Source organism: Epinephelus lanceolatus, chromosome 2 (assembly GCF_041903045.1).
Source record: "Epinephelus lanceolatus isolate andai-2023 chromosome 2, ASM4190304v1, whole genome shotgun sequence".
NCBI classification, from domain to species: domain Eukaryota; kingdom Metazoa; phylum Chordata; class Actinopteri; order Perciformes; family Serranidae; genus Epinephelus; species Epinephelus lanceolatus.
Genome location: NC_135735.1, coordinates 46,984,232 through 47,010,282, shown reverse-complemented (window position 1 = coordinate 47,010,282; position 26,051 = coordinate 46,984,232). Strand labels below are relative to the sequence as shown.

General features: G+C 40.4%; 1 protein-coding gene across 2 annotated transcripts in view; it reads right to left on the bottom strand.

Moving 5' to 3' along the window:
* Nucleotides 1-26,051, bottom strand: part of LOC117258481 (USP6 N-terminal-like protein) — a 44,235-nt gene that overhangs the window by 13,917 nt on the left and 4,267 nt on the right. The window contains exons 2-7 of one of the 2 annotated variants that reach the window (XM_033629446.2): nt 13,446-13,519; nt 4,507-4,592; nt 4,361-4,400; nt 4,126-4,206; nt 2,489-2,596; nt 624-733 (exon numbers count right to left, since the gene is read on the bottom strand). In XM_033629446.2, the coding sequence (XP_033485337.1) occupies nt 624-733; nt 2,489-2,596; nt 4,126-4,206; nt 4,361-4,400; nt 4,507-4,592; nt 13,446-13,511 (491 nt within the window). In that variant the 5' untranslated portion in view covers nt 13,512-13,519. Of the gene's footprint in view, nt 1-623; nt 734-2,488; nt 2,597-4,125; nt 4,207-4,360; nt 4,401-4,506; nt 4,593-13,445; nt 13,610-26,051 lie in introns of those variants that run through there. The other variant, XM_078162041.1, reaches the window with a different exon arrangement.

Genomic DNA, 26,051 nt, shown 5'->3' with positions numbered 1-26,051 from the left:
ACAGACACAGAGAGCACTGAACACATACAACATAAAGAACAGAAACAGAGAACACAGCTCTACAGCACAGACGCTACTCTCTGTCTCTATAAAAAGGTTCATTTCTGCAGGGCCGCTCCACTCCTGTTAAATATTGAAACATTTTGCTGCCCAAGACTTTCCACTGCCGCTCCCGAACAGGCCTGTGGTCTGTTAAACTGTCAGTGACATCACTCTGTGACGGGATCAGATTCCACACAAACCCAACGCCATCCAGAACACAGCCTTCCCACCTCTCTCACACTCAGTTCACATTGAGGTCACAGAATCAAAGTCTCCACCACAGATGTGGAACAGTTTGTGTTTTTAAATTCAAATTGGTGAACTCTGCGACCTGGAAATGAGCACTGTGATATACAAAATGTAGCCAAAAGTACGTGGACACACAACAAGACATTCCAGAACTATGACAATTGATCTGCTCTCTTTTAATTCCTTATGAGTTAAACCTCACTGATGTCAAAGCAAAGCAGTCAAGAAACAAACATGTTTTCAGTAAAGTGATTGAGATCTTTAATGGTAATCAATTAAAGATGGAAAATCAGACTGAAAAGTGCTTTGCATCTGTACACTGTGAAACCTACTTGACTCCAAAGCGATCCATGAACATGATATGGTTTCGGAAGGTCCTGTTGATGTCCAGGTCGATCTGTTTGATCTCAGATGAGTACAGTCTGGCCTGCTCCTTCATTGTCTGAGTGGAAACAAAGAGCTAAGTCAACAAGGACGGCTCACACAGTCACAAGAGCTAGTGACTCAAAAATAATGTACCTCATTAAATTTTAATTACAGACTTAAAAGAATGTATCTCATATTTGAAAAAAAATATCACTTTCCAGAAATGTATTATATTCAGTAGTTTCTGTCTGCACATAAAAGGAACACTTAACCCTAAAAATGATCATTTGCATATGAAATATTCACCATGTTTTACATTAAAGTCATAAAGAATTTTTTTTATATGAATTTAAGTAAAAGGGGTACATATTTATTTAATAACAGCAAATCTGTATTTAAAAAAATGTGTTATAAATATCAAACAACAAGTGCAGTATAATCCAAGTCTCATGCAGTCATATGCACAGTATCTCACTAACAGCGCTTTATGATGAGAAACCGAACTAAAAGTGAAACTTACCTATGCTCTCTTCAAAGCCAGACTCTATTGACTACAACAATAATTTAAACTTGCAGAACATGGGAGTTGCTGTTCTTCCGCTGGCTAAATCAGTATGTTAGTTTGTTTTATTTTGTGACTTTACTTGATCCAAATTGCCGGGGCATCAGTGGCTTAGTGGATAGAGCAGGCGCCCCATGTACAAGGCTGTTGCCACAGCGGCCCGGGTTCAATTCCAGCCAGTGGCCCCTTGCTGCATGTCGCTCCCTCCCTCTCTACCCACCCCACACCTTGCTTTCCTATCGATTAAAGGCAAAAAAGAAAACTAACTGATCATGGCAGCAGTAAACCAGCAGCCTCCATGTTCAGGTTAAATTACTGTTTTTGTCAGTGGAGTCTGGTTTTGAAATGAGTATAGATAACTTTCACTTTTAATTCAGTTCCACGTTGAAATACACTGTCTGTGAAGTACAGAGCATACAACTGCATAAATGAGACTTGGATTACATTGTGTGAGTTGTGTGAGAGTCTGTAAACGGATGTTTTGATATAGTTTTGCTGTTGTTACAAGTGGACTGCTTTTACTGCAGTTCATCAAGAATTTTCTCAGTTTTCAGATTCTTCGGTCACCATGGCGGCATGCAAGATTTGTGTTTTCTTCACAAATTCAGTGTAAGACAGGGTGAGTAACTGATCTATACACGTATTAAGTAAAGTATTCCTTTAAGTCTCACACGTATCAAAATAATTTGATATAACATAAAGTAATCTTTATTTTGTGATATTGGGTAATAAATTGATGCACCTCTAAATTTAGAGCATTAGTGTATTTTTATTTTACCTTAGATAAAAAAACTGAAAAATGTGCTAAAACGTGTATAAAATATCAAAACATGTTGATTTAATAATTTCCTAATCTCCATCACATCTCCCTGTGTTTATTTTCCTCTCACTAACATAATCCAGTCCACTTTGGTGAAAAGCCAGGTCTGTCTGTATATATTGTTAATCTGGCTAGTGTTGTGATGGGTGGAAGGTTAAATACATGTCAGTTCAGATGTGTTCAGAAGTGCCCATCTGCCAGGCAAGCTAATCAGAGACATATAGTCCTGGCGGAAGTGATGGAAATGTAGCTTTTTTAGTAGCTCATTCCACATTTATCCACAGGGAGGCTTAATGTTTAAAGCTAATAGTTTAAAAAAATGTTTGGAGTGTGCATGAATACAACAGACATTTTTTTATGCACAGAGAACATTATTTGTATTTTCAAAGAGACTCAGAGATTCATTTCACAAACTTTGCGCAGGCTGTTTGACATTATGGAGTTCACACCTCATATTTGCCTTCGTTCTCCGTTTTTGCTCTCTCCACATCCAGCATCAGAGCCCAGGCCCGGCCTCTGAGCTGCAGGGGGATGCCCTTGTACACCCGTTTCACCATCTGACAGCAGAGAGCAGGAGAAGACATAAAAACGGAGTGAATAAAAAAGCCAAGAGGTCTTTGAGAGAGCTGATGCTGTGAAGTGTGAGTCACCGGAAAGTTTAACCGCCTACGGTTCGCCTACGACACTATTCACAGGAACAAAGCAAAACTTTTTCACATTTGAAACATATTCAATGAGCATACAGATGAGCAGGTTTGTATGTGTATGTCAAACTTGGATCAAGTCACTGCTCACCTTTTTTCTCTGACAACTTAAGATCCAGACATTCAGGAGGTTTTTACCAGGGGCTAAATTATGAGCAGAGCTCCCCTCCTCTCCAAAACAAATGGACCCAGTATTTTAAACCCTTAAAAACACTGAATAAAGCCCCAGTCATGCAGAAAGTGTTTTAGCAGCTGGAGGCGGCTTTTTGCAATTGTTTTTAAAAAGACTGAAACTTTTTGCTTGCACCTCGCGTTTCTGCACCCTAGGCAACTAGCATATGTGCCGGAGCGCTCTGAACCCAAGTTGAAAAAAGTAGAGCAGAAAAGTGCCCCACATCATCTCCACTCTTTTCCCATTGTCCAATCAGATGATTTGAGACGCAGGTCTTCTGTAATGGTCACTGCAACAAGTTTACAGTTGGTAAACAATGGAGGAGAAACTGGTTCAATAGACCATTGAAAAAAATATTATTTTTCTATTTTGTCCTCGTCAATCTATAGTTTCTGGATGACTTATCCCTGATCTGTGTCCTCTGACTGTCCAGCTCATCAAAATGCTGATATACTCATCTACAACACACACACACACACACACACACACACACACACACATGATCATTAGAAAAATATACATCTAATTCTCCTTATAGCTCTGTTTCCTGTGAAAGATATCGGGCTCTTTAGCTGCTAAATGCTCCACTTTCAGGTAGTGTTCAGTCAGTTTATCCGAGAAACCAAGAGGGCGGCTGCTGTGTTGAAAATAAGCTGCCTGCTGCTGTTGGAAGTGAGAGTGCTGCTGAGATTGAAACAAAACCAAATCTAGCAGCCTAAACAGGCTAAAGAGCTCTACAGAGCTGCAGAGTTGGTATTCCACTGTGGGCTTGTCACAAGCAACTAATTCACATTGCATAGGGTTTATGTATACTTTGAAAGGAGCTAATTTGAGAAATATTAGTGGAGCTTTAATGTATTAGACAGTGATAATAATTTATAATGTAAGAATAGTCATGTTTTTGAGTGAGATTTAGAGAACTATTGAGTGTGGTTGGAGGTTTCCTTCTCCAAATATCCTCTAGTTTGCCTCATATTTTAGAGGTTACGTTAGAATGAGTGAGCATGTAGGAATTCAGTGAACTGTAATTGGACTCAACACCAACAGTACTGCTGTGATTCATTGTGTGACCTAATAGTTACAGGTCTCACTGACCACATGGAAACCAGCCCCCACTTTACATACTTGTCAGCAACTCTCCAGCAATGAAGCCAATTTAAATCAGAATTATCAGACGTATTTGGTCTGGTACGTGCGGCCTGTTACTCACCCTGTCGCTGTTTTTGTATTTGTCCCACTTCTTCACCATCTTCAGCCACTTCTCCGCCCTCTCTATCTCAAGCTGCTTCCTCTGGGAAGGAGAGAGGAACAGGTGAGCACATACATTGCTGGCAACCTACTGCTGCTGCTCTACTTTAAATGCAGTTGACTTCCATCTCTGCTCACTGAACAGAGTTTTTTTTATGACCATTAGCTCTAGAGCTTTGTGTTGTTTCTTTCTTTACCTTTTCTTCATGTGCAGTCAGGGCTGGCAGCTCGTCTTCGCTGGAAAAAAAGTAAAAGACACAAACCATCAGTGATCACCACATGGATCCACCAACTGGAAGGACTGCTGTCCCCAATGTGAAAAGGAAAACAATCCCAGTCTTACTGCATGAAGCCGAAGCGGTCGATGACTTTGTAGATACTGTAGTCAGCATCTTCCCACGGGTCAATCTCCACCCCACCCTGCCTGCCCTGCAGACACAAACACACACAGCGTTACACACAGAAAAATATGCATGCACACAATACAAGTAGAAAGTGTTCAACTGAACTTTCCTGTCAAAAAATGAATTTTGTAGCCTCAGTGACACCCACTTCCAAAGCTAACTTCTGTTAGTCCCTAAGTCTGGGCGTGACACCTCTTACACAGTAAACGTGCTTCAGTTAGCACCAACTATCCAAAGAAGCTAATAATTTCACTGTAACTGTGTGTGGCTATTCACAGTAATCTTTGTGAATTGGACTGTTTTTGTAGTGAGGTTCATTTGCATAAAGACTGTTGACCTAATGTGTGCATATTACCCAATTAAAAAACATTTCAAATAGCACAGGAGCACCGAGATGCTATTTGCTTGGCAGCACAGTTGACCCTTTGCAGGTGCTTTAAGAATCAAGGCCTTTGCACACTGTGTTTTTTTTCCGATGTGTTTTTTTAATCCATCATCTGAAAAGATCCCAAAAATGCAAAAAACCCTGCACACTGAGTCCAATGTGTTTTTTTTTTTTTTTGCTCTATGCCTTGTGAAAATTTACAATGCAAGACAAAATGGAAAGACACATTTCCTCTCTTGCTTCTCTCCACTGGAGTTATTTATCTGTCGCCACTCTTTCTCCCTGTGTCTTCCATTTGGCACCAAAGCTACACGAAGGGGCTGAGCTGTTCTCCGTCTCTGTTTCTACACTGTCTCTCTCTGTGTCTGTGCAGGTCCACATCCTCCTCCTCCTCCTCCTCCTCCTCATTATCATCCACCTGAATAATACTATCTGACCTGTTGAAAGTGAGCTATTTGAGTTATGAAAGGATACTGTGCGACCTGCTCCTCTGTCTTGTCACAGATGTGTCCCGCTGCCATATTTTCTTCCCTGATTCTTGGTCAAACTGCTCTCTAAAGGCTTCTGATGGATGCGAAACACACAGAAAATCCACCCTGTTCCCAAAACTTTAATGACTGACTAAAGTTTGGATTCAGTGTGCAAATGTGACTGAAACAACGTGAGGTGGTTATTACTTTTAGACATACCGTTTGGGCCGAAAAAAACGGGCTCAACCTGCAAATGCCTTTTTTTCACTTGTTTGTTTTTTGGTTTTATTTGTGCAGGTTTATTGTTCGATGGGTAGGTAAATAATTAAAAGGCAATTTTGCTGTTCTGATGAATAATGAGGAGAGAATGAGAGGGTTTTCCTGATGCTGTTGCTCAAAGAAAGGCCATAGGCTATTGTTCCTCTGAAGGGTTTATCCTCTCTACGGTAGCCATTTTAGGACATCTCAGGTTCAACTCATCTGTCATCAGCCTTAGCTTCTTACTCAGGCTCAGCCATTCTGCTCAGCATGTTTGCATGCTAATGTTAACAACAGCAATGTAGATGTGTATTTTACCACTACATAACAATGTTAGTGTTACCATGTTAAGCATCAACAGTTAGCACATGCTAATGCTATCCTTTTACAAGGCTATGTTTCATGGTAACAACAGTGATGAATATGGTTAGCTTGTGACATTTGGTCATTAGTTTTAGCTATCTTGTCATGAACTGCAGTGTTGAGCAAGTGTAAATGTTGCTCTAATGGTAGTGGTAAGTAGGAGGGTCACAAAGTCTCTGGGATTCATCCTTTGGGGACCATGAATGTCTGGGCCACATTTCATGGCAATCTATCCAATAGTTGTCAAATGTATCATGATCAAAGAGGTGGACACACCAAACCACTGCCATCTCTATGGCTAAAAAGAATACGATTTTTTTGATTACCATTGGCACATATGCTTTTGCATGCACATCCATTTACATTGCATTTACTAAGATTTACACACAGTCAGACACCTATAACAGTGCACATGCACACCCAAAAACAGGAGGCATACTTAAATGCAGCAGTGACAGTTTTGACAACCCTAAAAGGTTTAAACATAAACATCTGTAATAAGTCAAACTGTATCAGCAAGTAGCTCTCTACAGTAGAACCGTCCAACCCAAACATGCATTCAGAATCTGCATTAAGCAGCACAAAGTTTAGGAGTGATGTCTGTATCATGGAAAATCCATTTAGGCTTCAATGTGGTCCCAGTGTTGACATAACAGAGGGGGGACTAATCCTTCGACAGCCTACCAGAGGTCTTCTCACACCGCTCTGCATAACAACACTGCTGCATGGTTGGCTGCATGTCTGGAAGGCAGCCAATCAGCCTCCTGCTCTCAGCACGGGGAGAGAGGGTCAGAGTGTGCATACACAAACTGTTCAGGTTCTTCATGGTTGAGTTGGCACTCTGAGCCCTGGAGGCACTGCAAGTGATGTCACCGTCATGAAAGTGAGAGGACTAAAAATACTTCCTCACTGAGGGTGTTTGGAGTGGCACAGAGTGTTACAGAAGGAGATCAATGCCACATAAATATAAATCTGTCATGATGATTTAGTACTACTGAATTCAAAAATAGAATTCAACAAATAAATCAATTCACAGTTTAAGATATAAGAAGAAACTAAATGTCATTTTTCTTGAACTGAACCTTTAGCTATGGACTCAGACGCCTCTGTGGCATGGATACTCAACTTGCTTTACCGAGAGGATCCTCCAGTGGTTTAAAATAAATAAATAAATAAATACTATTTTTATGTTTTTTTTTACACTCTGGAACCTTTTTACATTGATAGAACAAAAAAAAAAAATCCCAGTGTAATTCACGTTATTTTCATTGTGAAACTTCCGGCTGTAAGTTGAGTATCACTGCTCTGTAGAACTGGATGGCTGTTTGGGCTGGGTGTAGGTATAAAACCTAAATGCTTCTCCAGTAACAAACATAGGTATCAAAAACTGTCCAGTACCAAAGGTTGGCATCAAATGTCTGGTCAGGTGAAGGACAGATAAGATATCACATTCCCATGGCGTCTATAGCCCCTTTCTTACTGCACAAAATCCGACTAACACCTGCTAACATCTGTCTTTTTAATGTAATAGGAAAGGTTACAATCAGCATTCACACCCGGGCGAAATGACTCTGCGGTAGTTACAGGTATTATTTATCCGCTCCGGATCCAACGGCAGTGATGGAAATACAACACCCACGTGAGTTATTTGTGGCCCCTTTGCCAGCAAGATGCAATGCCGCACCACCGCGAAATACCATCAGTCTCCTATATATATATACTTACCAAAGTAACCACATTTTCACTGGCCCCCGTGCTGCTTTCTACTGTTTACTAACCTGTTTTTGGGTTGAAATTGAAATTCAGTCCCCCATCAAATAGTGTTTCCCCCCTGTTAATGTGTAGCGCCCCCCCTTGGTGGTTAATGATAGGCCTCAGGTTTTGGGTCAGGTTTAGGCGGAGGGGAAACACATTTTGAGGGATAAACAGTCCTCGACACAACACCGGCCTATCCGTGATGTTAAACAAGACACACCAGCTAGAAAACCAGAAAGGTATGCTTGTCTGCTGCAGAGCTGTGTACCCGGCTTAAGTCTGCTGGCATTAGGAAAGGCGTCTGTAGCCTATATTTAGCGTGCTTTGCTGTGTTTAAAAAATGTGTGTACACACACTAATTTGGGTGGAAAAGGAGTATATGTAAGCCTGCACAGAGGCAGCATCTTCATGTGTGTTGACCTGTGTCAAATAATTATGGATTTAAATCAAACTTTGACAAAAATGTCATGGTCCAGTTGCCTGGTTTTACCAAAACTTCTTAGCAGAGGTTAGTAGTCATGTGACATTGCTTATAACATCAGAAAAAAAGGTCCCTTTTTTCAAACTGCTTATCCTGCAACTACAATGAACCTTCAAGCTCAAAATTTTGCCAGTTTTAGACTGTATTTTACATAGTCAAAGGTAAGGCTGCATATGTCTAGACAACATTTAGCATTTCATAAATTTGGCATCAATTTGGCATCTTTTGTTTAAAGGAAAAGGTTTTTGTAGAAAAACAAACTGAATTATATCTTAAGGTAAGGCATTGCAAAAGACATTGCTGATGTATTGGCATTAAAACTCAGGTAGTGTATCAGGACTAGTGCAAAAATAAATCCAACGATATACACCTTTGACAAAATGTTTGCAAATGATGCATATCATCTAATATTACATTAGTTTTCTGACATTCAGCTTTCATCTGCAGTTTCAGATTAAGTGTTTTCAGATCAGTTGATATTCTATTATGCAGTAAGAAAAGCTCAGAAGGGAAAATAGGGCAAAGATCCAGTCCAGCGTTGCTAATAACTGAAGAAATGCATTCATTTTCAAGCCATAACACTCCATTTTAAAAGGCTAAGAATCAACTTTTTTTTCAGAGAATGTATTTCTTTTCTGTTTTTTTGTTTAATATGTGTATGACAAACTCACAGTTCAAATTATCTGCTGGCCTTGAATGCGTTTCAGCAGAATAAGAGGGAGCCAGAGAGCAGGATGCGTCAGAGCAAGACAGGTGAAGCAAGGTTAGCTTGGTCTTTCTGAAACCTGCATAAAAGACTTGAACCTACATGTATCTGTGGCAGGCTTTTACAGCAGTGGTGTGGGGTTGATCTTTCTCCAGCCCTGCTCTCTCTTCCTCTCTGCACTGTGCTGTGCATGTGGCCGGAAAACAGCATCCAGACACAGAAATCACGATGACCGGGCCTTCAGCCAGCCCCCAGAGGTCAATGTCAAGTCAATCGCTACACAGTGTGTCACAGTTGTTGCTGTGACTAGACAGAGTAAACCCCCCACCACCACTACCCCCCCATACCACCTCTCTGCCCCAAGCTGCTGAGCTCAATTTAACCTCTGGCTGCCACTGTCTCCATTCCACCGTTCAACTCTGCATCAGCATGTTCACCATGGTGAGCTCCGAGCAAAGATGCATCATGGCTTTTATTATGGAATATGATAGTGTTTGTTTCTGTCATGCATGATAACATGATGCTGCTTGGCAGATTTTGACAAAACACCTAGAAACACAGAGAAATAATGCATGTCACTGTTTTCACATATAGTATGTTTCCATCTGTTTTCATGCTCATCTTAAATACATGTATAAAAACAGAATCAGGATCTTGTTTATTGTCAAGTAGGTTTTCACATAAAAGAAATTTGCTTTGGTGCATTAGGACATAACATAAACAAAGTATATATATTTTAAAAAAACATGAAATATATATATATATATATATATATATATATACATATATATATATATATATAGCAAAAATCAGGGGACATAAATGTAGGATTAATAAAGTTATAATAAAAACGTGAAAAATATTTTAAAAAATATGTGCTATATTTCTGAATTAAAATGAAAGAGCTATGCATTTATTAGTGGTAGTTTATGCCGAAATGTGCAAAAACTGTCGAAGAAAGGTGCAGAGTATTACAGTACAAAGTATAAAAACAAAGAACAGCCTAAACACCTGAGAGATCCAACATAAATGTAATGAAGAAAAGACAGACCCCCGCACAAACCAACCAAAATGTAGCTGCTTACATGCTGTTAATGTGCAGAAAATAACCACTTTTTTTATAAGATTTTCCAGTTTACAGGTACCAGAGGGGTCACAAGAGTTTGCCTATATAGTCTACATGTCCTCCATTGTATCTTGTGAGGTAACAGTGTGGGATGCTGGGGCTGTTGCACACTACTGAATGGCTCACAGTAACCAAAGTGAGAGTTGTGTTTGCGTATTCTGGTCCAAATCAAATGCATCCTGAGGAGGTGTTGGACTGTGCTGAGGGTGTCTACTGATGCTAATTCCATGATTTTCATGAATCTGTAGACACAGTCGACCTGTGGAAAGTGTGTCCAGTATGGTGATCTCAATATGGCATCACTGCTTTTTGCAGATGAAGAGCTTCTGACAGTAAGCTGAGTTGTAAAGTAGCTGGGATGAGAGTCAGCTCTATAGGGTTGCAATGGTATGAGATTTTCACAGTACAATAACCGTCTCAGAAAATATAGCAGTTATTGTCAGTCTGAATGACCCTTAAAGGACTTAAAATGGAAGGGTTATTTTTGGTTGAACAAACATTTTAGTAGTATTTTTGAAACTTGAAATGATTTTTTAAGGGATTACGTGTAAAAAGTCTCCCTTTTGCAAATAACTAAAATAAAATTGAGATTATCTGTTTAGTTGCAATTTTTTTCAATATCACAGATAAGCTAATGTACACAGTATGATAACTATCAATTTTCCTATCAGGAAAATACAGTTGCAACCCTAGTCAGCTCCTCAACATTTGAAGCCATGATACTGTTGGGTTGTGGTTGGATTGCTACCTTTATACAGTCTATGGTAGCTACCAAAAGTCAGTCCCTCCAGGATTGTGCAGGCTGTTTTTGGAACTGTTGTGGGGGCAAGTAAAATTGCAAAAAAAGTTGTGATTCTGCCCCAAATTAAGGTTAATTGAACATAGTGTTAGTTCAGGTAGGACATGATGTCAACCACCGCACACATCCCAGCTACGAGCTATTGCTCATCTCAATCAGCCCAATCAACTGATGGATCAGCTGACTGATAGATGGGAGTCAGCTGATATATCATGATTCCTCTCTATGTAACCAATTAGTAAATCTCATTTGGGGCGCCCTGTTTAAACTGCTTTGGCCTGCCTACTGTTGCTGCTTTCTCTACAAGCTGCTTTGCAACCCGCCTCCACCCCAGCTCCTCCTTCTCATGTTGTGTCTGACTTATCAATGTCATTTCTGTTTGTCATTGATGCTGCTCTGTTCTGTTCCCAGGGGGTCTTTGCTGCTGCTCCCTGCCTTCAGTGTTTCTCCCAGAATTAGAATCTATTTATGATGGTGGGGAGGTGGGGCACCACATCCCATATTTTGCCGTCTGGGCAGAGGTCCCGCAGCAGCAGCTAAATTCTGACAAAGAGCCGCTAATCTCACACTGATACCAAAACTGCTTAACTCTGTTGTTAAACCTGCTTATAACCATTGGGTAACATTAGCCGTGTCCCGTGTGATGCTAACAGTTAGCCTTGTCACAGTGTGTGTGTGACTCTCAGGCACAGAGCTCTGGTCTCGCAGCAGTAGTCTCATGATAAACACAGTGAGTAAATCAATTCGCTGCATGCAGCTCCCCAATGAAATGAGATTTTACCCGTTTTTCATAAGTCAGATTTGTGGGTAAGTTGTGGTGATTAGACAAAATTGCAAGGTTGCACAGAATTCACAGGGATTGTCTGAATTTGCATTATTCACTGCAATTGCAACATCATAACATCCTGGATGGACTGATGAGTGAAAGAGTCTAAGCATCTCAGGATCTTGATCAGGACTGAGGATTACATAGAGTGTGAGATCGATATGAAGATGGGTGCAGTGTGGGCAGGTGTAGGCTATTTAAAATCTAAAAACAGGGTGATGTTTTTGGTTGTGATTGGCTCAACATCAGTATCAGATATTCAGTAGGCAATATGTTAAATTATAACAGGTGGGGACAACCCCCTAACACACCCTCCTCTGAATGCTAACTTGCGTTATAATTCACTGATTCAGTGCCATATTTTATTTTCTGAGCCCTCAGTGAGTATGTTTGCTGAAAAAATGCTCTGCGCTTTGTCTCATGGTGACACTTCACATTACTGCTTTTAATAATCGCCACAGTTTCGAAACATATCATGACACATACTAGATTTGAACTGCCCAAAGAAAGAATGAACATGTTAGAGTCTGTTTATTCTTGATTAAAAGCTCTGTTTTCAGCGTCTACTTAACACAGGCCATGTGATATTACTTTGCTCCGACTCACTTGTCTCTTACTGTTATCTCTAGCTCTGTCTTGTGTGTGTATCTCACTCACTCATCAGTGCTTACTGGAATGCAAAGATTTGGTTTGATTTGGCTGAGTAGTAAGCCAGTGGTCTGTGAGTTTCCTGGTCTGCATTGCTACAATGCTGCACTTGGTAAAAAAGAAACGCATTATCAACATTTAATAATTCTCAAAATGTATTGGTTATAGGTCTGGGTCCGGATAGAGCAGCATCTAGGTCCGGACCCAGGGGATGGAGAAGGATGGCACGTTAACAAGTAGGACACATGGGACACAGTAGACTCACTGGGGCGACTGGCTCAAGACTAAAACTGAAAAGAAAGGAGGCAAACTTCATCATCTCCATTTAGTTTTAGTTATTGACCAATTTTTTTTGTTTTTCATTCCTGGTTTTAATGCTAGTTTCAGTTTCAGTCAGATTTCCTATCTCTGGTCATCATTCTCCAATCCCATTAAACCACAGGCACAAACATATTATTACACAATGTGTTATTAATGTACCCCGGCAGTGTACTACTCACATCCACCCACACTACAGTACACACACGCATTCACAGAGTATTGTCCTCCACACATACAGAAATGCACTGCACACAAACCACACTGCACACATTTGAATTTACGCTTTCGTACATCTCAGTGTGCCTGTTAACCACAAAATCAACCAAGTGTGAACTCTTGCTCCTAAAGAATAACAACACACATCACAGGAGATAATGTAGCCATATGTCTGGCACATTTCTCAAATCCTCCTCAGCCTGCAGTACTATAAAACACTGACAACAAATGTTTTCATTCGACAAAACGCTGATGACTGCAGATAACATTATCAACAATAGATGCTAACTAAAGCTGGGATGATATGACTTCTTGTTACAATACTTCACAATAAAATCAGAGACACATTTCAATAGCTATTTTTACAGCTGCTTTAATTGAATACAGTTCATGTATCCAAAATAATCAAATACATCTGTGCTCCATTATAAATCTAAAACGATGCTGTAGAAAATATTTAACCACATGATCCATCTGGACTGAATAAAAGACACTGTTTCTGTGTGCTAAAAGCACAAACTCACCGTAGCATATTTCAAGATGATATCAGCACGTTCCTCTGCTATTAGAGTCTCAATGTCTTTCTTCATGTCAATATCTGCAGAGAGAGAAAAGGAAAGCAAGAGCTGCATGAGCTGAACAACAACAACAACAACAACAATAACCAAAGCTGACTCAAAAAAAAAAAAAAAAAGGAACACAGCTGATAGATGTGGGCGACTGTTGGCCTCCGAACCAACGGGATGAGCTGGCAACACTGTGAAACTGAAGCACACTTTGTTTATAATGACTTCATCACACAGGGAAAAAAACAGTTATCAGGACTTGGTGTGTATAGTGTAATTTATCATTTTGCTTGAAACAGAGTTGCAGAAAACCAAATAAATGGATATGGTTTTATCTACTGTAAAAGGAAATAAAATCACATTACTTTAAAAACTCAACAGTGACATATAAGTTTTGTTAGGTTAAGTTAAAGGTGGCCTACAATGCTTTTCCTTCAATTCTGTCATTGATATAATGTTACAATGTCAGATTTAACATGACCAATATAATGAGGTAAATGTATATAAAAGTAATCCCTGTGAAGAAAAACCTCAGGCTTCAGACCGATCTGAATATTCTGTTTCCACTGTTTTTTCTGCTTTGGTTACAAGCTGACACCATCTCATGATGGATTTCTTTGTATGATCATCTGTCCCAAAGGCACGCTACTGCAATTCTTCACATTACATACACTGCTACATGTAGCTACATGTTGACTTTAGGTATACATGTAATCTTGTTTGCAAATGTTAATTTCTCCCTAATTTCTAATCAAAACCCTGATGGATAGGGTTGCCACACATTCTGTTTTTCCTGCGATTGTTCTCTTTTTTGAGCGAATTCCCTGAAAAATGACTATTTTTTCCCGGTACAGAAATTGTCACAGTTTTTTGTGGAAATGCACCTCTAATCTAGAATGTCAGAGGGTATTCCCCTCCTGTCAGAGCTTTGCACCTCACACATTGGAGTGCAGAGATGATTTTATTCTGAAAGCCCCTGACCCATGTCACAGCTAGGCTACTCATGTCTTGTGCTGCTGTTGGGATGATTAAGATGTCTAACGTCAGTTTTGACAAATCAAAAGTCTGGATCGCTCTGAAACGACTTGACCAAAGGGTTTATAGGTTTCTGTAAGTATTTCGACTTTATGATCAGTGATCAGTCAGTTTTCAGCCACTGATGTACTCAATCTGTGCATCGGTGTCCATGGCAACCAGTCTCTTTAACCCATTAAAGACTGAATGAAGATTATGTGCTCCTGTTTTTGGACATGGTATAAACCCAGCACACTCACATTACTCGTACATTAATAACTTTTCTTATGACTTCAGAAAACGGTAAGGTGGAGTTAGTGAAGCTTATATCCATAAATGGTCAAAGAGAAGAGCAACCGCTGTTTCTGTTAACAGCATGGCTGCACATCAGAGGGGTACTACACAAAAGTAGAATAAAGAAATCCAGGATAACGGACCAAGCGCGGCTTGACCTACTCTAATCGGCGCATCTTGGATTAATTGGTTGCTGAGCCAGGATGAAAAGGTGCAGCTATGTCAAGCCAGGTGTAGATAGTTGGGATAAGTGCACGTTCACGGCACTCTTAAATAGACTAGGGATGCACCGAAATGAAAATTTGTGGCTGAAGCCGAAGCTGAATAAAATTAAACGCTTGGCCGAATACCAAGTACCGAATACTGAATACTGTTGTCTAGTTTTCATTGGCCCAAGTTTAAATCCATTTCTATAAGCCTTGTTTAATCACTGTTATTTTTTTGTCAATATAATTTTTACAGTGTTGTCTATGAGAAATAATTAACTGCAATTTAAATGCATTTCGCATAAATAAAATAAAAATCAACCAGCCACCCTCCTCCCCTGACAAGCAAAGAACAGTCCCTAAAGGGCGGTGAGGTTTGTGGGCCGTTACCTGCCACAAAGAGAGAAATGTGAACGCTCATTTCTCCTCTGACACGTCACATACCTGTGTGCTGCCATGGCTCAGCTGTCCAGGTACTTTTGGGCAGTCATGACGCCAAGAAGAGGATATTATTGGAGCCGGACTTCTCTGTTGCCGGTAAGCCGTTATCTTGTGCCGCGGAGCACTGTGGCTGCTGTATTTGACAGGAATACATTCCTGTCTGTGTCTGTGACCCCCGTTCAACCCACAACCAGCAGGATTCGCCTTTCGTTTCTGCTGCTGGTTGAAATCTGTACTCGCACAGCATGCTGAATGATTTATTTTGCTCGCACAAAACTATTTTTAGTTGCAAATGCGAGTGCGGTGATGGACGGAGGAAAATATCGCCACACATTTTATTCCGTCCGTCACCGCACGCTGTTTGATTGCGTTATCAAAACACGCCGCTATTATTCGGCCTTGCTTGTCACTTATTCCACCGAATACCGAGTGTGTTTTTTTGCAATATTCGGCCGAATAATTCGGTTACCGAATATTCGGTGCATCCCTAAAATAGACCACAAGATTGATCACAAAATCACAGAGTGGAAAATGGATAAGAGTCACGCTTCCTATTTTACAGCCGCTGAGCAGCAGCTCATAATGGAGTCATATGAGGAGGTGAAACACATTATAAGAAAAAAAGGCAACACCAGTACTCTAATCAAGGGAAGGAAGAAAGCCTGGCAAACAATCGCGGACCGGCTTAATGTATAAGTAGCCTACTCAACTGGAACTGTTATAATTACAATTAAAGGACTAACGGAGTTAGTTACTTTTCAAGTCCACTAATTAAAAGTTGTGCACTTTGTCTATTTTATGTATCCACTCTTCATAAAGAGCAAACTTGTCTGGGCAAAAAAGGACGTGGCAGCAGGTGAAAATAAAATACAAGAACATTTTGCAGGCTGGTAAGTGACTTTAGTGTAGACAAATGAGGTGATGAGATTAGCTGTTTGCTGACATATTGAATGTCTGTATTTTGCAGCAGTCAAAAAAAAAATCCAGAAATCCAGAAATCAGAAAGTGAAGAGAGTATTTCAGTGCACACTGTAACCATATCTGTAATACACTGTATTAATAGTTGTTACTTTTGCTTTCTATTTCAGGTTCCAAGCAGACAACAGAGGACTGGGAAATAAAACAACTGAACGACAAAACATTGTGGTGTCCTCCCTTTTTCGTGAATGTGCGGTATACCACTGATTTGGTGAAGTGGAATTTAAAAGATAACCACACACTGTGTGCTACCAATGCCAGATAAAATGCACATACACAGCAAAAATTAACATACAAGATCTTTTATTGAAGACAGGCTAAATTTGTTGATTTAACCTAAGTGGAAAAATGATGCAACATATTTAGAAAAACCATGGAAATGCTGTAAAACACATGAATTTGTCACAGGATTGACAGTAAAACTACCAGATGAATCCCAAGGATTAATCTTAGCCTGGTTGTTAGCCTGGTCTGGAGCAGGCTAGCTGCAGAGAATAAATCGCCATAGTAACTTGACTGGGTTAAATTTGACCTGCGTTCATGCAACTGACTTGAGGCTAAGTTCAGCCAGGATAACCAACATATCCCGGCTTAATCCCTTATTTTGGTTTTGTGCAATATCCCTCTGGACAGACAGAGATAAGAGAGGCAATAGGGAGTCCTACAACTGTTAACATAGTATATTTGCAAATATGGCTTAACACCCGGCGTCACAAACCAAATGTCGCGGTTTTTTATAGATCAAATGTGGTAACTCTACTACCAGACCATTTCTGGTTATGTTTAAAGCTTTCATTGGTTGTTGTTTTCTTTTGTTCTTGTTTTTTGTTAGTATCTTTGTAACTGCTGCAGTTAAAGCACAGATAGGCCAAAATGCAAAATTCATGTAAATCATTTGATGTTTGTCATACAATGCCTACTTCTAATGCCAGTAGGTAGTGCAATTACTTTGACTTAAAATTAGCATGTAAATGTCCTCAGGCCTGGACAGTGAAATGAAACCCTGCTATTTCTTCAATCTGTGCATTAAAAAAAATGAAATAGTGAGGATAAGAGTATTAGACTGGGCAGTCCTAAGCAGTGTAGGGCTGAAAGGATTTTTGATTAATAAAAAGCCTTGAGGCAAATTATTTGCCACTATACAAAGAACTGTGTTTGGCATGGGTGGTTGTTTCTGTTGCATGATACGCTTATGTCACTTTTGCTGTTGATAGTCTACCGAGCTATAACATGGATGTAGCCCGGTTTGCAAAATGATGGAGGAAGAGGGACAATAAAAGAGCAAGACACAAAAAGGGGAGACACACCAAAGAAAATGACAGGAAGTGTGGACTGCGGGATCATTACAAGTTAAAACAAAACAGTGCAGTGTGTATTGCAAAGCTGAGTTAGCATACCACAACAGCACATCCTCAATGCTACAACATCTAAGTAGAAACATCCCCTATATGCATCAAGTTCGCCAAACAGACCTGACACAACAAGATAATGTCAACATCACTTATAATTGCATTTAACCTTAATCAGTGATTGCTAGCTGAGATACATAACACATGTGAAGACCGTACGTGTATTATGGCTTTATAATGGCTGATTAATAACATAAATCAATGCGGTGGCTAATGTTACCTGGTGATGCATCAGCCAAGTTTTGCTAGAGAAAATAGCCACACCGAAAATAAAATGCTGTAGTCAATTTGTTAAAGCCTTAGCCATTCATGTTATTATGTTAGTCACTCACACATTACCACACATGCACCCCCCCCTCAATCATTCTCAGACACACACGCACACACAGAGTAGAAATGGAGCCTAAATGCGCAAATCAAGTACCGCAGATATATTCATTTGGATTTCAGTAACTAGGGTCAGCAGGTGTAAGGTACCCCTTGACCATTTAAAGTATGATTTTTATGAAAGCCATGTAATGATTATCAATTTAAAAAAAAAAAAAAAAAGTCATTTTACTCTTAAGTCGCAGAGTCTTAATTTGGACAGCTTTGCACAGAGGGTTCCACCATGTTCAACTGAGCAAGCAGTTGAGTTTACAGACAGCAGATGCATAATTTGATCCATCACAACTGTTAAAGTGCACAATGCAGACAAATGTTTTTGCAATTAAAGCAATAATAATGTTGATTTTTTTTTTAAAAAAAGGAAACAAATCTGTTGCTAATTTCTCTCATTTCTTTCTCAGACTTTTTATTATTTTCTCTTGTATATATTACTCTTGCCCTTACATAAAGCTAAAGCAATTTAATGAAAACAAGCAGTAATTCTTATCTGATTACTCAATCAATTGTAAGTATAATCGATAGAATACTTGATTACTAAAAGAATCGATAGCTGCAGCTCTAAAGCAGTGTCTTCATTTAGGATTCTTGCGACCTGAGGGTAAAGTGCTGTTTCCGTAGCAGGCAGTGATGTTCCCTGTCAGTACGCTCTTGATGGTGCAGGAGTAGAAATTCCTCAGTATTTGAGAGGATATCTGGAATTTCCTCAAATGCCTAAGGTAAAACAGTCTCTGCCTTGCCTTTTCCACAACTGAGTTGGTATGCAGTGCCCAGGTCAAGCCCTCAGTGATTTTGGAAACCAAGGTTTGTGAAGCTGTCCACTCTCTCCACCAAGGACCCGTTGATATTAAGGAGGGCATAGTTCCTTCCCAATGTTCACAATCATCTCCTTAGTTTTGCTGATGTTCAGCAGTAGGTGGTTGTCCTGACACAAGTGAGTCAGGTCCTCTACTTCCTTTAAGTAGGCCTTTTCATTGTTGTCTGTGATCAGGTCCACCACAGCTGTGTCATCAGCAAACTTGATAATGGTGTTGGAGTTGAAAGTAGCCACACAGTCGTGTATGTACATGAGGGATCTCAAACCATGAGAGGGTAAGAGGTATTTCCACCCACCCTTAGTACCTGTTGTCTGTCAGAAAGTCAACTTCCTGTTTCATTTTGAAACGTGCAAAATGGCTGCCATGCAACGGCAACACTGTTCCATTGTTTCAAATTCTTATTGCCAAGTCTTGAGATTGCACTGACCAAATCTGAAGTTGATTGAGTTAAAGGGATAGTGCACCCAAAAATGAAAATTCAGCCATTATCTACTCACCCCTATGCCGACTGAGGCCCTGGTGAAGTTTTAGAGTCCTCACATCCCTTGCGGAGATCGGTGGGCGAAGCCGATAGCACACCTAATGGCAGATGGCACCCCAGACTAACGTCCAAGAACACAAAATTGAATCCACAAAGTATCTCCAACATGCTCATCCTTAGTGATCCAAGTGTGCTGCAGCCGCGACATAAAAAGTTGTTTTGAAAAACGTCATTTGAACTCTGTTTTTAGCCTCACTGTAGCCTGTAGCTCTGACTGCTTCTCTGTGCTCCGCGTTCATGTGTGCACGCCTGCGCGAGACCAGCGATAGCATGAGCTTTGCTCACCCGTGTTTACATCACGTGACACGTGCACCGCAGGGGGAGAGTAACCACAGTAGCTAAAAGATAATTTGCACTACGGTCTTTTAGCAAAGGACAGCCCAACATGTCTGAAGACTCTGAAATTGAGGAGGAACAGCATTTCTTTGTTGAGCTGTATTTGTTTGAGCCCGAGTATACACGCGGAACTCAGGCTACTGGACGAAGCAGCCGCTGCAGCTCATGAGCCTAACCCTCAGCCAGCCACAGAATACCGGAGTCGAGCACTGGAAACCTGGTGGTGTAGTTGTTTCAAATGCAAAGCAATGCCAACGGGTGAGGAAAGTCTTTGCTGCTCAGACTGGGAATTGGCGATGCCTGCACTTGAGAATCTGGACATCAGTACTGACGAGACTGCTGCTCTTCAGAGACTGTGCATCACCGATCACCCTGAGCGCGCACACGTGAGCGCGAAGCACAGAGAAGCAGTCAGAGCTACAGGCTACAGTGAGGCTAAAAACAGAGTCCATATGACTTTTTTCGAAACAACTTTTTATGTTGGGGCTGCAGCACACTTGGATCACTATGGATGAGCAGTATGGAGATACTTTGTGGATTCAATTTTGTGTTCTTGGACGTTAGTCTGGGGCGCCGTATGTCATTAGGTGTGCTAGCTGCTGCCCCCGCCGATCTCTGCAAGGGATGTGAGGACTCTAGGGCCTCCATTGGCATATGGGTGAGTAGATAATGGCTGAATTTTCATTTTTGGGTGCACTATCCCTTTAAATCTCTAGGAGGAGTTTGTTAAAGTGCAGCACCTGCAGGCTAAATGGTGAAAAATGCATTAAAATTGCACAGTAAATTCAAAATGGCCAACTTCCTGTTTGGTTTAGGTCATGGCACCAGGAGATGTTTTTCAAGGCATGGAATGTTACATGTGCCTACCTAATTTAGTACATCTAGGAAATGTACCACAAGGGCTACTTTGCTGAAATTTTGTAGGGGTGCTGTTGAGCCATTCTGCCAAACCAATGGACAAGACCCATAAAATAGATACATTTTCACTACTTATAACCCATATACAAAGTTTCATAACTTTTCAAGCACCTTTAGTCCCTCAAAATATGTGATTCATTAGCATAAATAATAATAATTCCTAAATAATTCCTTGCATTACAATGGGGTCCTTGCACTTGTTGATGCTCAGGGTCCTCGCACCCATAGATGTGTTTAAGATGTCCCAAACTTGGACTGAAAAATAAAGCTGCTTAAGTCAAAAACTTAAGTTCCGCCCACTACAGCTTATTGGCTAAGTTGGTTTTCAACCAGGACTAACACCAGACCTGTTTGAAATGGCGAATAACATTTGGTCATTGATTCAGAGGTCTGGAAGCAGCGAGTTGAGCAGCGTACTGCAGGTTTGTCTATCAGACAGCTGGAGATGGGTAATCTTAGAACTCTACCACAAAGCTGTGTGTGTGTTGCAGGCTGCAGTAATATAAGCCCCCTGGAAGTAATCAACCTACAAACTATACCCACCACCCACCAGCCTTGTACATGACATCTGCCTCACACCTACACTAAGGTGCTGTGATAAGAAACCAGCTTTTGAGTTGCCAGAAACCTCTGATGACTCGTCTGATTGTACTTCAGTTACTGATTACTAAAACATCCCAGAATTTACAGAGAAAGGGTAGGCTGTTTTGTAGAGACGCACCCCACAGCTTTCCACTTGCTAAAGGCTGATGAACACTGACTGTACAGTGCAGTACATCTAACAGTATGGCGTGACATGGCATGGCATGGTGGGTGATGATATTATAACATCAATCTGGGCCACTCTTGTGTTTTTTACAGCAATGCACACAATCCCAGCCAGAGCCACGGGGTTTGGTGCTAAATCACCTCCAAACAAAGCAGTGAGGGTTTTAATCCTTATCATCTACATTCTCTGTACGGATCAACACCAAGGGCAGGACCCGGAGTGGTAATCTGGACATACAACATGACGCGCAAACCATCTGGATTAGGAATATCTCCAAAGCGGGATTATGTAACAAAAGTCTGTTGTTCCCAAAGCAGGAACAAAGAAGAACAAAGGATCTGCAGGCGAACCAGCAGACAGCAGGGTGCTAAAGCTGCACCAAAGACAAGTGATGGGTTAATTTCTAATTTGCATGTTATCTAAAGGCATTAAAGTACAGCAGTGTGGTCCCATAAAGACATAGCTGGTTCAATGGTCTATAACTACAAAAAGCCTCTGGCTGATTTGATCCTATGCATCCCCTATCCAATAAACTTTATTTATCAACACTGAGATGCTTCATCTGTAACATCAGATATTGCTGATCGTTTGAGCAGCTGATGATGCGGGATATTTGGCTTAAAATTTAACTGCCTACAGACTGTGCTAACAACAAGAATATCAGTCGCAATCTGTCTTATTGTATGATATCAGTTTTGAAACATGTCAAATTGTATAATGAGTCATAGCATGCTGATGGTACAAAAAAAAAAAAGAAAGACAGAAGCTGGAGCAAGCAGAGACATGTCATGAGTTTCATCCTCACTTTATTCCATTCTCATCAGAGAATTGTCCCAGACTGTGAGTCTGAATGTGGGTTAACCAGGTTGAATAATTCAGTAAGGTGGAAGATTGAGGTCCTGTCTGGTAGACGGTCAGTGACACAGTTAATATTGAGGATGATGGTGGGGTTAGTTGGCTGTTGTTCTGCTGACTGACACATCAGTGAGCCAGATATCATCTGTTCTAGCCTCCTAAAACCCAAGCTTTTGTTTGGTATGCATTTTTAAAATCTCCTATCTATTTGGGATAAAAAAGGACCTGATAAGTATAAAAACTGAGAATTGCCTTTCAACAGGAAGAGGTTTTTGAAAGAAATGATGTCCTTAAACAGGAACAATAGGTCTGTTTTTAATAGTTACAAATGTGTAATGAATTATAAAATTGATTATTTTAATCAGGCAAAAGCAAAATTGCAAACCGTGCAACATTTGTTCAATGTTTTGTATGTCTTTGGGTTAGAGGTCACTGTTCAAGTATAAACTGTTCAAATCTGTTCAATGCCTGAACATGCAAAAAAATGCAACGTATCTAAATGCAATGTGATATGTTCGATTTGTAACTCTGTATGACTTCCTTGCTCCATACTCCAAGCTAGGATTATGCTTTTTGGAACAGTCTGTCACACTCAACTGGCCTTTATGAAATGCTGTGAAAATATAGTAATAAAGTCTCAATGTCCTCAAATGAGTACTTTGTGTCTTAGCATGTTACTGTTGCTGAAATTGGTTAAATTTGTACGCCATATCAAACTACAAATGTTACTAGCATAAATAAACGAGTTTCATCTATAAAATTTGTCTTATACGTTGTCCACTTTTCTGTTGGGATCATTTGTAGATTGACTTTGCAGAGATGGCTGTCATCTTGTTTTTACATGGATTAGTGTATTGTGCTGTTTGCTATAGATGGTCAAGTGTCAATGAATGAGGACAAAAGGTCTAAGGTAAGTAGAATGAAGTATAAGGTGTAGTAATCCAACAATGTAATGTTCACCTGTTAGGATGACTGGGTCGTAGGAGGCTAGGGCTGCAACTGATGATTATTTACATTACTGATTACTCAGCTGTTTATTTTTCAAATAACCATGATGGCTTCATATGTCAGGCAAAACCCAAAGATATTCAGTTTACTGAGATATAAAACAGAGCAGAGCAGCAGATGATCACATCTGAGCAGCTGGAACAGGAAAATGTTGTTGTTCTTTTTTGCGTTATAAATGATTAAAGTGTTCAACTGTCAAAACTGTTGTTGATTTACGATCAAACCATCAGCGATTCTATCACACTGGAGTCTGCTGCAGTTTCAAAGTAGGCAAACAAACAAGATCCCCCATTTCTCAAGATATATCTTTTGGCCGCAACCATCCCAAACATGAGAGCTTTCTGTTTATTAAAAGGCATAAAAAAACACTCTGAAACAACAAAACAATGTGGATGTCATAAGTTATTATTTAAATTATTTGACCTCTGTATGATTTATTTTTTGTTAACTTGCCTGGAACCCAATTATGTTACAAACACACACACAAAAAATATTCTGAAGTACAGCACGTTGAAATTCACCTGAAATTAATATTCTGTGAACATAATCAATAGAAGCCTTTATACGCTGATTGTATCATTAGAAAATCACATCAGAATAGTATTTCCCCGTTTAAACAGTACCTCCCCGTATTTATTCTTCAGTGACATTCAGATTCACTGTCTATTCCAATGGATGGATATTTTTGAAAAAATCCTGAGCTGAAGCTATAAATCCTTGATATGATTTTCTGACATGTATAAGTAATATAGCATTTCACGTTTACTTTAAAACTGTTTTAACACAAATGATGTATTTTATAATATGGCCAATAGACTGAAACATGCCTTTCACTTCCTCCTTGCCTCCATGGCCCCAATGCACCAGGCTTTGAACACAATTTCTTCAGCAGCCAAACAGTGGTATTGCAATTTCCGGGGTCCGTCACGTGATGCCAGACAGACACTTTTCTGTAGAGTCAGATGACAGTAATCATATACAGTACAGGCCAAAAGTTTGGACACACCTTCTCATTCAATGCGTTTTCTTTATTTTCATGACTATTTACATTGTAGATTCTCACTGAAGGCATCAAAACTATGAATGAACACATGTGGAGTTATGTACTTAACAAAAAAAGGTGAAATAACTGAAAACATGTTTTATATTCTAGTTTCTTCAAAATAGCCACCCTTTGCTCTGATTACTGCTTTGCACACTCTTGGCATTCTCTCCATGAGCTTCAAGAGGTAGTCACCTGAAATGGTTTCCACTTCACAGGTGTGCCTTATCAGGGTTAATTAGTGGAATTTCTTGCTTCATCAATGGGGTTGGGACCATCAGTTGTGTTGTGCAGAAGTCAGGTTAATACACAGCCGACAGCCCTATTGGGCAACTGTTAAAATTCATATTATGGCAAGAACCAATCAGCTAACTAAAGAAAAACCAGTGGCCATCATTACTTTAAGAAATGAAGGTCAGTCAGTCCGGAAAATTGCAAAAACTTGTGCAATGTGTCCCCAAGTGGAGTCGCAAAAACCATCAAGCACTACAACGAAACTGGCACACATGAGGACCGGCCCAGGAAAGGAAGACCAAGAGTCACCTCTGCTTCTGAGGATAAGTTCATCCGAGTCACCAGCCTCAGAAATGGCAAGTTAACAGCAGCTCAGATCAGAGACCAGATGAATGCCACACAGAGTTCTAGCAGCAGACCCATCTCTAGAACAACTGTTAAGAGGAGACTGCGCCAATCAGGCCTTCATGGTCAAATAGCTGCTAGGAAACCACTGCTAAGGAGAGGCAACAAGCAGAAGAGATTTGTTTGGGCCAAGAAACACAAGGAATGGACATTAGACCAGTGGAAATCTGTGCTTTGGTCTGATGAGTCCAAATTTGAGATCTTTGGTTCCAACCGCCGTGTCTTTGTGAGACGCAGAAAAGGTGAACGGATGGATTCCACATGCCTGGTTCCCACTGTGAAGCATGGAGGAGGAGGTGTGATGGTGTGGGGGTGTTTTGCTGGTGACACTGTTGGGGATTTATTCAAAATTGAAGGCACACTGAACCAGCATGGCTACCACAGCATCCTGCAGCGACATGCCATCCCATCCGGTTTGTGTTTAGTTGGACGATCATTTATTTTTCAACAGGACAATGACCCCAAACACACCTCCAGGCTGTGTAAGGGCTATTTGACCAAGAAGGAGAGTGATGGAGTGCTGCGGCAGATGACCTGGCCTCCACAGTCACCGGACCTGAACCCAATCGAGATAGTTTGGGGTGAGCTGGACCGCAGAGTGAAGGCAAAGGGGCCAACAAGTGCTAAACACCTCTGGGAACTCCTTCAAGACTGTTGGAAAACCATTTCAGGTGACTACCTCTTGAAGCTCATGGAGAGAATGCCAAGAGTGTGCAAAGCAGTAATCAGAGCAAAGGGTGGCTATTTTGAAGAAACTAGAATATAAAACATGTTTTCAGTTATTTCACCTTTTTTTGTTAAGTACATAACTCCACATGTGTTCATTCATAGTTTTGATGCCTTCAGTGAGAATCTACAATGTAAATAGTCATGAAAATAAAGAAAACGCATTGAATGAGAAGGTGTGTCCAA